Here is a 14151-nt window from a genome sequence, read left to right on the forward strand (position 1 = left end):
TACTCAGCCCTACTAAGGACATATATGGCAGGGAACAAGCACTACAGCTGTCACTAGGTTATATATAGACTCAGATACAGGCCCTTTAAATCAGCCTGATAAATGGCATTCTTGCCTTTTTAGTGAGGTTTTAAATTAGCCATGTGTGTCTCCATCCGAAGTCAATATACACAGGGGTGCTACACTTGTGCAGAAACAAACTGAAGATATACAAAAGTTGTAGAAAGCCCGTCCCAGGACAATGACTGCAATCTATATCTATCTATCATATCTCTATATACTCTGGAAAAGCATATAGGGAGAAATGGGGGGGGGGGGGGGGGGGGGGCGAGAGAAATCGCATTATGCTCTATTTTTAGGTGGATTCCATGCAGACAGCTTCCATTGAGGTCAATAAAAGTCGGCCGACCTGTAGCCCTTCCGCAATCATCATTGCAGGATTGGCGTCCTCACCTAGCAACGGTGTGGCATAATCTGTACTCTGCATGTGCGGCAGCTGGGACATTCACAGTACAGAATATGAAGAATCCGAACAGGGGCGCGGGGTCACTGGCCGGCACAGGGTGGGATTCTGCAGTGGAATTTGACCCGGTCGTGCGCAGGCGGCCTTAAGGGGTTAAATGCCAATGTCAATTCTGACTGTGGCGTTTAACTGCCCCAATCAATTGAAAGCCCCAACCCCACGATGAGACCGTGAGGTACAGTTTCGTTGCCATGGCAGCCTGGGGCCTTCTGAAGGTCCCCAGGGCTGCCATGACCGATTTGCCAGAGACATGGCTTGATAGGCATCACTTCATAAGACTGCCTGTCAATATGTGGTATAATGCAATACTATGGTATTGCATTATACTCTGGGGGCTAAAGAAAATGTAACTAGGAGTTAAAAGTTGTCAAGGTAAAAAAAAAAACAAACAAAAAAAAAACAGCCTTTCGGCCGCCTGCACACGAGCGGAAATCCCGCCGCGGGATTTCCGCCGCTGAAAGTCTGCATAGGAGTGCATTACAATACGCACTCCTATGCAGATGGCCGCGGTTTGGCCGCGCAAAATCTCGCGCGGCAAACAAACCGCGGCATGTTCTAATTTTCTGCGGGGCACGCACTCACCCAGCCGCCGGCTCCGGTCTGCGCATGCGCCGGCTGCGCGGCAGCCGGCACATCAAAGAGCCGGGGCCGCCAGGCGCGGGTGAGTACGCGCTCGTCCCTGCAGGCTCTGGGGTCGGATCGCGCGGCGAGATTTCTCGCTGCCGGATCCGACCCGCTCGTCTGCAGGCGGCCTTCCCCATGTTTATCATAAAATCAAAACAAAACCTCAAATATATGTCATCACTATGTCCATAAAAGTCAAATCTATCAAAGTTTTGCAACATTGGTCCTGCACAATGAAGGTCGGAAAGAAAAACAAAAAAGCAGCATTTTTTTGGTCACCAAGTCTCCAGGAAGGCAATGTAGGGCGGCACAGTGCTGTGGAGAGCTTTATAGATGAAGGTAGTGAGTTTGAATTGAATTCTGTATACGACGGGCAGCCAGTGCAGTGACCAGCACAGGGCAGAGGCGTCTGAGTAGCAGCTGGACAGGAAGGTGAGTCTGGCTGCCGCATTCAGGATGGATTGGAGGGGGGAGAGTCTGGTGAAGGAAAGGCCGATCAGCAGCGAGTTGCATTTTTTTCCCCATTTCACGTGTCTTGCAAAAAAAAAAAAAAAAGCCCTAAGATAAGTATATTGATGAATAAATAAAAGTAATGGATTTTTAAAAAGTGGCAAGGCGTAAACGGAAAAAAGGGTCACATCATTAAGGGGTTGAATGGAGAATTAGGTTTCAATCAAATGAGACAGTAAGGCCTAGTGTACACGGTCAGATTTGCACTGTGGAATTTGGAGCAGCCGTCCGCCTCCGGATTCCGCAGCAAATACCTGCCATAAGCATGCAATGTAAAAGCAAGTTTTTATGCCCATGAGCGGAAATCTCAGCATGCTCTATTTTGAGCCAGATTCTGTGCGAGCAGCTTCTATTGAAGTTAATGGAAGCAGTCTGATCTGCGGCCCTTCTACAATCATTGCAGAAAGGCCGCAGGATCTGCATCATCGCCTAGTGATGGAGTCGCATTGCCTGTACTGCACATGTGCGCGGGCTGGCAAGTCCACAGCACAGAGGGCAAGAATCCGGACAGGTACGCAGGGATTACTGGCTGCGCAGAGGGTTGGATTCTGCATGCGGAATCCAACCCGGCCAGGTGCATTTGGCCTTACATAAGTTTCTGATGATACCCATAGTACAGAGGAACAAAGATAAAGCTGGCCATACATATCAGATAACAACTTTGGCAGCCAGCCAATAGCTAACTCTCCAGAAAGTCCTAGATAGTTGGTACAGTTTTACAGTGTCTAAAACACACATCTTTTAAATTGAAGGTGCTGGAAAGATTGTATTTATGATGTGTGTCAGACTATCAAAAAACATTTTTTCTTCTGAAACCCATGCAGCAATCTGCTGGTGTGTCTAATAGCCAAAATGCTGGCAGCAGGGAAAGCAGAGCTCCGAGACAGTCAAAAGGTCCTAGCAGGGGCAGTGTGAAAAAGCAGCTTATACTGTGCTGTATGTACAAAGTGTCTGTGCAATTTGTTCACAGATTTGTTTAAAATCTGACAATTTAGTAAATTTGTGCAGTATGTGCTCTGCCAGGACCTTCTAGACATGCCTGTCTTGCTGTGCCCAGAAACTACCGGCTGTCACTTGTAACAAGTAGGGCAGTCTCAGAATTATTCAACCCTATGCGCACATTTTTGCAAATCATGGGTTGTCTCAATCACACCTAATCCAACTAATGAAGTGCGTCAGAGTCAAAATCCCTGGACTGGCTAGGGCTTTCTTGACCAACGTTTGATTAGAAAAATGACTAATGGCCCATTTACACAAAATGAGCTACCGGGCCAACGATACCCGCCAGCTTGTCCCAGTGATGCACATTCCTGTGCTGTTACGCAGGAACGAGTATCGCTGGCATCGCTCACAGCGGTGCTGGAATAGATGGAGGAGCCTGTCCAGCATTGTTTCACCACCCGCTTCCATTCACTAAAAGCAGGCAGTCGTTCAGTGTAAACAGCAGTCGTTCACTTTAGAATGGTGCATTGTTCAGTTTTCTGCCAGTATTTACATGGGGTGATTCCTTCAAATTCCCTCAGGAGCACGGGAATGTCTTGACTTATGGCCCAATTACACGGGCTGCTATCGTTCAGAGTGGTCCAAAAAGTTTAAAGCAGAGGTGACTGTCTTGCACAAACAAAGAAAAGGATACAAAAACTAGCGAAGTTACTGAATGTTCCAAGAGATCCAGTTAGCAGCTTAATTGCGCAAGTTCAAGGCTAAAGGAACACTGGCTCCACTACCTGAATGCAGCAGAAAGAGAAAGTGAAAGCTGGATGCTACCAGTTTCCTGAGAAGGCAGGAGGTCAAAAACCTCGCGTGACTGCAAACGACTTGCAGCAGGCACGGAGGTTTCTGTTTTCACAGTAAGGCGCATACAAAACACCAAGGTTTGTTTTCAGAAGACTTCCTGGAAAATTCTGGTGTGGCCATCACGGTCACCTGACTTAAACCCCATGGACTATCTTTGAGATTTAAAGAAGGTGAATGCAACATACAAACCCCAAAATATTAGTGAACCAGAGGCCATTGTCCATGAAGGATTGGCTAAGATTCCTCAGGAATGCTGTCAGAAGCTGGCGTGTGGCTATGCATCACATTTGCAACAGGTCATAACAGCAGCAAGAGCTCTACTAAAGACGCTTGTCAGGAAGGGGTGAATAAATGTAGACAGCCACTTTTAGTGGCTACTGCATTTTGTGTTGAATTGAAGAAACCACTTGATATTGTATTAGTAGTGTTGAGCCCTTTAAATTGTTCTTGATTTTACCCCCTTTGCGACAATAGGGAGCGTGGCTTAGCAATGGTGCTGTAAGGACGTGGCTCTCAATTGTACTGTAGCCCTGAGCATTCAGTTCTGCCATTCCTACTGACCTTTGCCATGCCCAATAGGAAACGTAGAAGTGCTGCTAACCCTTGCCTGCCTAATTCCAATGCTCTGTCTGCACCGCATATAGACTCCCATTCCCCCTGCAGTCTACTCAATGAGCCTGATGGCACCTCCAGTGACTCTCTCCAGACAGTGGAAACCACACTTTCTCGCTCTCCAAGAGCTACTGCTTCTTCTGCTTCTCCGGTTTCCAGTGCCGCACTTGTTCCCGAGTTCCTTCCCGTAGGGAATATGGTGCCACGTGCAGAGACAGGGATCCATGCTTTCCCGACCCTTGCGGTTAGACTCTTCGGTCTCTCGCAGGCAGCTTTATATAGCATTGCTGGAGCATGTTGAGCTATAGCGTCTGCAGGACCTCATCTAAGGCCTCCCCACAAACCACCTAGAGGCACTCCTCTTCCGCTTCGAGCAATCCTAGTAACAGGCTCTGGCCAGAAAAGGGGGAAGATTGTGTTCTGGAGGCCAGTTGATCAAACCACCGCCAGTGCTCTAGCTAGTGTTGTGGCCTTCGAGGGAGCAGCTGCTCAGTCCTGTATTCATTTACAAACTGACACTATTAGATCAGAACCAGAGTCGGCGGAATAACATATGGCTGAAAGAGCTGCGGGAACCCATTCTGCAAGATGAGCTTGCACACAAAATGACTATAGGAGACTCCTAGATGCCACCTTCACCATAGACAGAGTGGCAAGAGCTGGCTCAAATGATTTCTTCAATCCTTATGACCTCTTGTGGCAACTTTACTATTATACAGATTAGGAGCTAATAATTTGGAACGCTTGGCCCCACAGCCCTGTTATGTTGGACAAAACCAAAATTCACCTCATCCTAGATGTCTCTAACTGTACTTTATGAGGCACTGGCTATAGCCACTCCTGAAAATCTGGGACATAGGGGCAACATATCTTATCCTCAGAAAGGAGGGCTTTACTTCCCTTCTTAGAACTGTCTAGCTCCTCATGACTATCATCTTTCTTGGGCATTGCCCATTTTCCTATTCCTGACTGGAGCTTTCAGGTTCCACTTGCACCACCCGCAAGCCTGGATGAAATTCCTTTTTGCACAAGCTGTGCGTAGATGATCTTTGTGATAGGCTGTGGATTTGTCCATGGGCTTTCCATTGGAACGCTTAGAAAATGCTCAGGCTTCTATTTTGGCTTAGCAATGAGTGTGGGCCTTGAGATTGCATGTATATTGGACCTGATAGGGAATTGCGCAAGGGGAAAGTACCGACTGTTTTACTCTAAGGGGACTTTATTACTATTGTAGCAGGAGTGACATACTTCTAAAGCCTGATGCACCGACTATGGGTCTGTCTGCTCCTTGCACCGGTTTAATTTGGTGTCCTCCTACTTAAAGCACTATTTTGCTGTGGTTATCCCTTGCTTTTTTATTGATTGCAGCTGTAAATGCCACAATCCTCAGAAGAAGGCTTGATTAGGCCAGGCTCACACAACCATATAAGCCACGCAGCCTTTTACTGCTGTGAAGCAGACCTATTACTGCTATGGCAGTGATACTATACAGTGCATCTCACGCATGCAGTCATGTGCAGTATTCCTAGTTTTGTTTGAATTTCCGCACCATAGCTTTGCTGTAATTGCATATGGGGCGGCGTTGATTACAATGTGCTCTCTTGTATGTAATACGCAGCAAACTAGAACATGCTGCGTTCTTTTTTGTGCCCGTTCATGCCGCAATTCTCACATGCAAATGTGAACAACTCCAGCATAAGGCAATGTATTGGATGGCCTGCAAATTACCGCATTTCACATGCGCGTACATACCACGGATAATACGCGGTACCATCTTACACTCTTGTGACTAGGATTTTCAGGTCTGCATCTCTCAGTCACTATCATAAAAACACATTTATACAAAACAAGAAAAAGGCAATAAGACAAGAGATAGGAATGTTGTAGTATGAAGTTTTATACTGGCTGCTGAACAAAACAGCATGATTCTTCAGATAAACAATATACCATCTAGAATTGAGAAGCTCAATAAAAGGAATGTGATGGTAGTTTTGAAATACAATGAAATGGACACCATTTTAAAAGTATAAATCATTCAAATGAATGTGTATAAAGACATCTACAGGGCAAGAGAACATAAGAATTAACAATTCTTGCATTAAGGATCAGACCTATGGTTCAGGCACCTCAAAGGAAAGGCATCTCTGGAATCATTAGTTAAGCCCCTGGATAAGCAGATAGACCAAACTAATCTGCAGGACAAGCTGATAGAATCATCAAACTAGGCAGGACTGCATTATCCCACATCACAATCTGCTTCATCGGCAACAAACAAGACCTGCAGCTGGAGATCTGCCAGACTTTGAGGAAACACTAAACATTCTGCAACTTGAGGTTGGCGCAGACACCTATACATAATCCTTGCTCTGCATTATTACAGATTCAGGTCTGTCTAAAATAAACATGTTCGTAATAAGCAAAGGGTGTATTCAGATGGTGTGGAGGAGGTAGGGTTAAAACCGCATAAGAAAACCCCACATGCAGATTTGCCAAGATTTTTAATACATTGCAGTTTTATTGCAACCGCACCAAATACTGCGGTAGAATTGCATGCACTGTCCCAGATACTGTTTGATCCACACAGTCTGAATACACCAATACATTAGTTTCTGAGCTTGGTCATCTGCAGACTTATCCTCATCTTCTAGAAATGTAATAGGTTGCTAGACAGCAGTCAGGCTATGTAATCTGGACCCCCACAGCTGCGAGATCACATGGAACAAAACTTTAAACTTGATGCAATTTGTTAATAACTTCCTGTTCCCTTTTGTTTTAACCTTCTAAACAACTCAAATATATATGGCAGCTAGCAGTATGCCAGTTGGCAGAGGTGCCATATATTTACAGTCCTCCTTCCAGCAGTGATAGCATGCTTCCAGCTTCTTCAAAGGTCCTGCTATGGCTGTAATTAACAGCCTCTGGTATGGATGCCAACATCAGAAATGGATTAGTTCAGGTCCTGACAATGGCTCCTGGAGCACAAGCTGTTCATCATGGCCATAGCAGGAGTTTTAGAGAAGCAGCAAGCCTGTAATCCTCTGGTTCCAGCAGTGACAAGCAGGGGATGAACTTCCTGCACATGCATGTCAAGCCTGGAGGCATGCAGAAGGGACATGTGCATCCTCTCTGTATGTCTGCGACTACAGATTACTATAAGAGTCAAGTACATCACTGTTAGCAGTAATCGGTGTGTGGGGACAGCTGAGAACACAAAGATAGTTTGCACCCTGGTTACCTATGCCGCCATTGTAAAAAACAAAAAAAAACGTAAAAATGTGTAAGAAAAAAAACAAGCAAACTTATACATCAGGTGCTCATGCATTAATACATCCCTGTCATGCGGAATGCTATGAAAAACATAAAAACATTTTAAACAAAAACCCTCAGTCATCAATTTTACACTCCTGTATCCCGACCCTAAATGCTTTTGCACCTTAACTGGAAAAAAATATAAATAAATCTGTACTTTGATTATCATCTACCTACAGCTGCCGCAGCTAAAACTTAAAGGGGTTGTCCCGAGGCAGCAAGTGGGTCTATACACTTCTGCATGGCCATAATAATGCACTTTGTAATGTACATTGTGCATTAATTATGAGCCATACAGAAGTTATAAAAAGTTTTATACTTACCTGCTCCGTTGCTGGCGTCCTCGTCTCCAAGGTGCCGACTAATTTTCGCCCTCCGATGGCCAAATTAGCCGCGCTTGCGCAGTCCGGGTCTTCTCCTCTTCTCTATGGGGCTCCGTGTAGCTCCGCCCCGTCACGTGCCGATTCCAGCCAATCAGGAGGCTGGAATCGGCAATGGACCGCACAGAAGCCCTGCGGTCCATGAAGACAGAGGATCCCGGCGGCCATCTTCAGCAGGTGAGTATGAAGACGCCGGACCGCCGGGATTCAGGTAAGCGCTGTGCGGGTGGGTTTTTTAACCCCTGCATCGGGGTTGTCTCGCGCCGAACGGGGGGGGGGGGGGGGGGGTTTAAAAAAAAAAAAAAACACGTTTCGGCGCGGGACATCTCCTTTAAGGAAGCAGGTAGATTTAGAGCTAAAATATGTTTTTTTGTATTTGCCACTATAGAGACGTCTTACATTAAACAATATACACCATTTTTAGGGTATTAATAAAACCTTATATTGCACAGAAAAAGGAGGGTAAAAAAAAACCTAAACTTTTCTATTTCTGATCTTTTTACCCTAAAAAATTAATATTCACTTCAACTTTAATAAACAATAAAGCCCCATGTGTCCCCAAAAGGCAAAGCATAAAAACATTTTGGGTAACCTTTAGCTTGGGGCACAAAAACACCCCCGTTCATGAAAAGGGATAAACGTTGCTCCATCTGTAGGGAGGAAGTCCAGACTATAAAGCCAAACTGCTCTGCAGCAACAACTTGATTTGTAAAGTGCTGTTCACATTAGGATCACAGCGTCAGGTGTATGGATTTTAATTTAAAAAATAAAGCATGAAGCACACTGCTCGACAGACCCATTGACACACATCACCCAGCTGCCTGCCACAAACTTACTTATGGTGCTTGTGTGGACATGACAGGTTCCCTTTAAAAGGAAGGGAAAAAAAAGTGTTCAACTACAAAACTTGAAGAAAGTAGTTTACACTGAAAAAGTATACATTTTTGTAATGTAAAAACGGACACAATCACATAGAAACATACGGCTATCCACTTCAAAAATGTTTTTTTAAAAAAAATGTACAGGTATGCTTAAAATAGCATATGTGCGTATACGCTTTTTAAATCCTAATGTGATCGGCTCCCTAGAGTACAATTCTGCAGGTGCCAAAGCTCACAAACTAGTGATATGGATTGTAGGATTTCCAGCTAGTTGTTAAAAGGTTAATGGAGCTATGTAAATTTTTCCCCCAAAATGAACTTCTGGGGCCTCACTAAAGACCAGCAAGTAAGGCAACCAAGATTTGGAATTTTACTACAACTCAAACATCGGCATGCTTTATGTGATTACACTGAACATATTGTTTTATCTGATTCAAATGTCTGCATAAGATGATTGCATCTACAGTCTTTGTTTTGGAGAACATCTACATTGTAACGCAAAATCTGCAGGCTATTGGCAGCATAGTGGGGCTATCAAGTTCTGTCAGTACAGCTTATTCCATCAATGACAGCCAGACAAAGAGCTGTGAAAGTGCATGAATTAAAACTGGTTTTTTTTTTTTCAATCAAGTATTAGTGGAGGGATGGGCATGTGTGAAGTTTGAAGGAATGAAAAGAGGTATTCAAAGTTTTTCTGGAGTGGCTGGGACTGGACGCTCCACATAGAACAAGATATAGGCTTTTGCTTTCATCACGGTCTCCTCTTCTGTAAGGGTTACTGTACTGTCGTTGAAATGGAACCAGCGTCCTTCATGGGTTGCGTAGGCCGTGTAGTGACCAGAACCGACACTGTCCAAAAATAAAGACATCAAAATGGTGACTACAACTTTATAGAATATCAATAAAGAAACTTTTAGTTATGCATAACAGAACTGCCAAAAAGACTAGTATTTTTAATAGTAGTCGATAAAATATTACTAGAAAACCCCACAACTCTAAGAAGTAGTAAAACATGGTAAGAGTAGACAAACAAAGAATATACTATTAAATACATAGATGAGGAGATGTAGGCCGCCTGCAGACGACCGGGTCGGATCCCACTGCGAGAATTCTCGCAGCGGGATGTGGATCCGTGCCCCTGCAGAGACCTGCAGCTCCCAGCGTCTCCTGTTCTCTGTGACGTGCCGCCTGCCACCCAGCTGGCGGGTCTCTACTGGCATTTCTGTGCGGACCCCTGCGAGACCTGCACAGAAATAGGACATGGCGCGATTTGTTTTCCACATGTGTTTTCACGTGGACAAATCCCGGCTCTGTACATAGGATTGCGTGCATGCACGCAATCCCATGGCAGCGGGCACAGGCGGAAGTTCTACAGGGAATCCTGCTGTGGAATTTCCGCCCATGTACAGGGGGGCCATAGAGTAAGTAATATTAGTGTGTGTAATTACATCCATTATATAATATTACACACGCTCATATATATCTCTCTATATCTCCTCTTCAGTATATGAAAGCTACCTTAAATCAATACCAACATCTTACATTTACTGGCCATAATGTATTGCTCTTGTAACCTTATGGCACCATTTTTTATTCCACAACTACAAAAATGTTTACTGAGTAGTGAATGGGTCTAATCCGCTGGGACTTCAGTTCAGATTCTGACAAATTACATTCACTGTAGTAGTCCTATTACAAGCCAATCAAATATCAGCCTGAAGGGAGCTGATAAGTGATCTAATATAAAAGGTCCTCTTACAAGATAAATAGGAAGAAGCATGCAACCAGTGGTGATGTAGCAATAGTATATTGTTCGCTTGGCAATTACATTTGAATACTGTAATTGGGTAGTTTTGATTGCTCATTGGATCATAACCATGTGACCAGATGAGTATGCAAAACTTGTGGAAATGTAATTAAAAAAGGAGTTTTCCCTCAACTTAAACAACCACTCTGTCCTTCCTGGTTGCAGCTGACCAGTACCTGTGACTGCGGCAGCCAGTCACTGGCTATTGATGGTCACCACTGTGGCCACTGTTTGGCTGCAGCAGTCACAGGTGATTTTAGGTTGTGTGGTATGCATCCGCCACTGAAGACATGAGGATAATCAAGCTTTTACAATGTACTCACCCCGAACCATGATGAACAACAACAGCTGCCAGGTCATAAAGGCAGCTTTCTGGGCCCATATTTTCTGGCTAAGGAAAAAAATATATATTTTGCTTCATAGACAAGACGCTAGACATTCAGCTGCATTATCACACTATATAATATCTAGTGAAATTAAGAGCCTGGGAAGATTAGACACGGCACGTTACCTCCAGTAGAAAGCACTTCATGTCCAACTCTCGCAGTGGAAACTCTACGTACGTATCCACCTTGTTCCTCAGGTAAGCAGTCCAATGAAATCTTTTCAAATGTAAGCAAAGCACCTGCAGATATAAGAGGTAACTAGTAAAGGGGTTGATTGGGTTTGAACACCCATTATCAAATGCCCTATTAAGAGCAATGTGTGTTAATTAGGACCGGTGGGGTGGTAAATTGTGGACATTCTCTTCCTTGGCTGATTGAAGAAAGTCTCAGAGAGCATCTCTCTCTCTGGAGGATCTGCAACATCAATAGATCAATTCATGTGAACGAACCATTGTTTCAATGGCCACGTAATGCTCCATGTCTCGTGTGGTGCTGCTGGAGTACGGACTGTGGCTTCCCAGCTAATCACTTCCAATAAAAAGATTGGCCAAAGTATAAAACCATCTTCCTGAGCCAACAGGACAAAAGGAAAATTGTCCTGCATTCCATTTACTTAAATCTGTGCTGTGCTATACAGAGGCATTCTATAACTGCATATAGTGTGTATCGCATATACAGAGGCATCCCATAACTGCATATAGTGTGTATAGCACGTTTCTAACACTATGCAGAGGAGAGCTCGGACATCGGAGTTCTTATGCATATGTATATTACAGTATGCAGAAGAGGACTCAAATGTCCGAGCTCTCCTCTGCATAGTGTTAGAAACATGTCTTGGACCTCATCAGACATGAAAGCTATGCGGGGAAATCTCAATATTGGACGAGGTCCGGCGCTAGATTGGAAAGAGTTAAAGCACATGTAAATTTTGTAATTGGCTTCATTAAAAATTTTGACTGCCTTTTCTAGGGTTCTATTAGTGCTGGATAGAATATCATGCTATTCTGTCTGCTGGAAGTGAAAGAAAACCTGGTCAAAAGACAACTTTCATTAGTTAAATGGAGACCAATAAAGTCTCTAGTTAGTTTTCGAGGAGTCAGACAGAACCCCAGGATGTAGTTTAAGCATGGTGTGAATGCACCCTAATGGGGATGACATAAAATCAAATCCACTCTACAAAGCTCAGATCATAAGTACATTACGTTGGGTTTAGCAGAATTCTGACATAAGGTCAGTAAGGTCGATCATCACATTACTGTCCACCTCTCACCTTTGGTAGTTTCTGGATCCAAAATTTTTTGGTGGATTTCTGTTTCTTTTTACATTTCAGGCACATGTAGAGCTCAGTCTCATCCAACTCTTCCAGGTCTGTGAAGCTGCGAAGGCAGTCTTAAATGACAGAGATAAGTGGATATAAATATCTGCAAGCCCAAACTCAAAGGTAAGTCATAAAGGAAGCAAAAACAGTTAATAATCGGACCAAAAATACTCAGCTCGCAGCTGCCCTCCCAGTCGCTCTAGCTGCTCTCCAGGCGCTCCGGCAGACTACTGTGACCTCCTCAGCATTGAAAGAGCAATCTCTTCCCGGTAACATGGGTTGAATACCCCACCTCCAGCAAGAGATTGCTGTGATTGGCTCATCAAGCATTGCGTCAGCCAATTACAGCCATTCAATGATGCCTCTTTTGGGGCAAAAAATAATATAAGACAGTGTCTTATTTTCAGGAAAACGCAGTAGTCTGAACCTGCAGTCATTCTCCCTTTCATCTGTCCCCCTTCAGTGTATATACAGGCAAGCTGTCACATCTACAGTTGGGCAAGTCATCCTATTCACCTGAATGATTCTGACTGCTGCCCCTTCACTGTGACTGAATAACAGGCTGTCGGTGTTACATCAATGGTACTATAAACTCTGTACAGGAAGGATGTGTGCCACCAATACTACTGCTCTCGGGGAAAGTTGAAAAAAATAGCTAACATTCAATATAGAATAAAAACTAACTAGACTCAAATTAAAATTTATGTTTCATTACATCTAAATGTTCCAAGCGTAAAACATTTTTAAAAATAAAGTTCTTTTACTAGGGCCTTTTCACGCTAGTGTTTTAATTCCCATTTTCAGGCAAATAAAAATGTATTTAAGTGAAAGTCTTCAGGTTTCAATCAGATTCTTATTTGCCATCATCATTATGATTTTTTACACTGCTCCACTTTTATTTCCAGTTTTTTTATTGCATTGTACTCAATGGGAGGCGGATGGAAATTGAATCTGCAATCTGTTTTCTGCGTGGTGTTGCTTCTTCCATGAATGTGGCTCAGTAGTTCCTACTGTTGCCTTGCAATGCTGAGGTCCTAATCTTATCAAGGGCAACATTAACTTTCAAAAACTCCACACAACCATCACACTTTGTCTGATTTGAACCTACAACTCCAGCACTGCAAGGCAGCAGTGCTAATGACTGAGCCACCACACTTGTTCTTTCATTGCCAAAGAAATTGTGTTTATTCTTCTTAATCAGAGAACATAAAAAAGCCAACACAGACATCACCCGTGGTCAGATTTGAACCTACAAAGCCAACACTGCAAGGGAGCAGTGCCGATGACTCAGAGTAAAAGCAAACATTGGTGGTTTTCCAGCAGAAACCTATTTAGAGTTTCTAACAAATTCATTGTCAAACTGTAGCAATCGTTACCTTTGAGATTGCAGATTGGTCCATTTTCTTGGTTTTTACGTTTGTTACGGAATTGACTGGGAATGTCTAGAGAGAGATCTGTAACGAGAAGCAGTGATTAGAAGGATGCGCACCGAGCCGTTATCCACAAACGAAGAGGAATTTGGTACAAAAGTGAATCTTTCAAGGAGCGGCCAACCTACCAAGGGTGCCTCAACGACTCATCCAAAAAGTCACAAACATCTGAACCCAGACAAAACACATGAAGGCTACTTTCATACACAGTGGGAAAAGGAAAAAGAAAAAAAAAAAAAAAAAAAAAAAATCAACTGCATTACTGCACAGAAAATTCACACAAATGGGATTTGGTGCCGATTTACCTGCAAGATTTCACTCATTACATTAAATTAACGAAGTTTGCAGTGAATTTTCCACAACAAATAAGAAAAATTTTGCTGTGGATTTTCAAATCTGCAGCATTCTCTGTTAGTACGTGGGGTTAAAACAAACCCTATTCACCAACATTGTGCTGTACATAGTTACAGAGCTTTGGTACAAAAAAAATTCCACTACTAAGTGAAGTCTGAAACTAGCCTAAAGGTCAAAGTACATCATTCGACAAAAAAAAGACACTTACAGAAACGGCATC

General features: G+C 43.6%; 1 protein-coding gene across 2 annotated transcripts in view; it reads right to left on the reverse strand.

Moving 5' to 3' along the window:
- Nucleotides 1-8770: 8770 nt before the first annotated feature.
- Nucleotides 8771-14151, reverse strand: part of USP3 (ubiquitin specific peptidase 3) — a 47600-nt gene continuing 42219 nt past the window's right edge. For both annotated transcript variants that reach the window (XM_066592297.1, XM_066592298.1), the window contains exons 11-15: nt 13524-13601; nt 12100-12218; nt 10955-11068; nt 10767-10834; nt 8771-9485 (exon numbers count right to left, since the gene is read on the reverse strand). In XM_066592297.1, coding sequence (XP_066448394.1) covers nt 9320-9485; nt 10767-10834; nt 10955-11068; nt 12100-12218; nt 13524-13601 — 545 coding nt within the window. In that variant the 3' untranslated portion in view covers nt 8771-9319. The remainder of the gene's footprint in view (nt 9486-10766; nt 10835-10954; nt 11069-12099; nt 12219-13523; nt 13602-14151) is intronic.

Source organism: Eleutherodactylus coqui, chromosome 2 (assembly GCF_035609145.1).
Source record: "Eleutherodactylus coqui strain aEleCoq1 chromosome 2, aEleCoq1.hap1, whole genome shotgun sequence".
NCBI classification, from domain to species: Eukaryota; Metazoa; Chordata; class Amphibia; order Anura; family Eleutherodactylidae; genus Eleutherodactylus; species Eleutherodactylus coqui.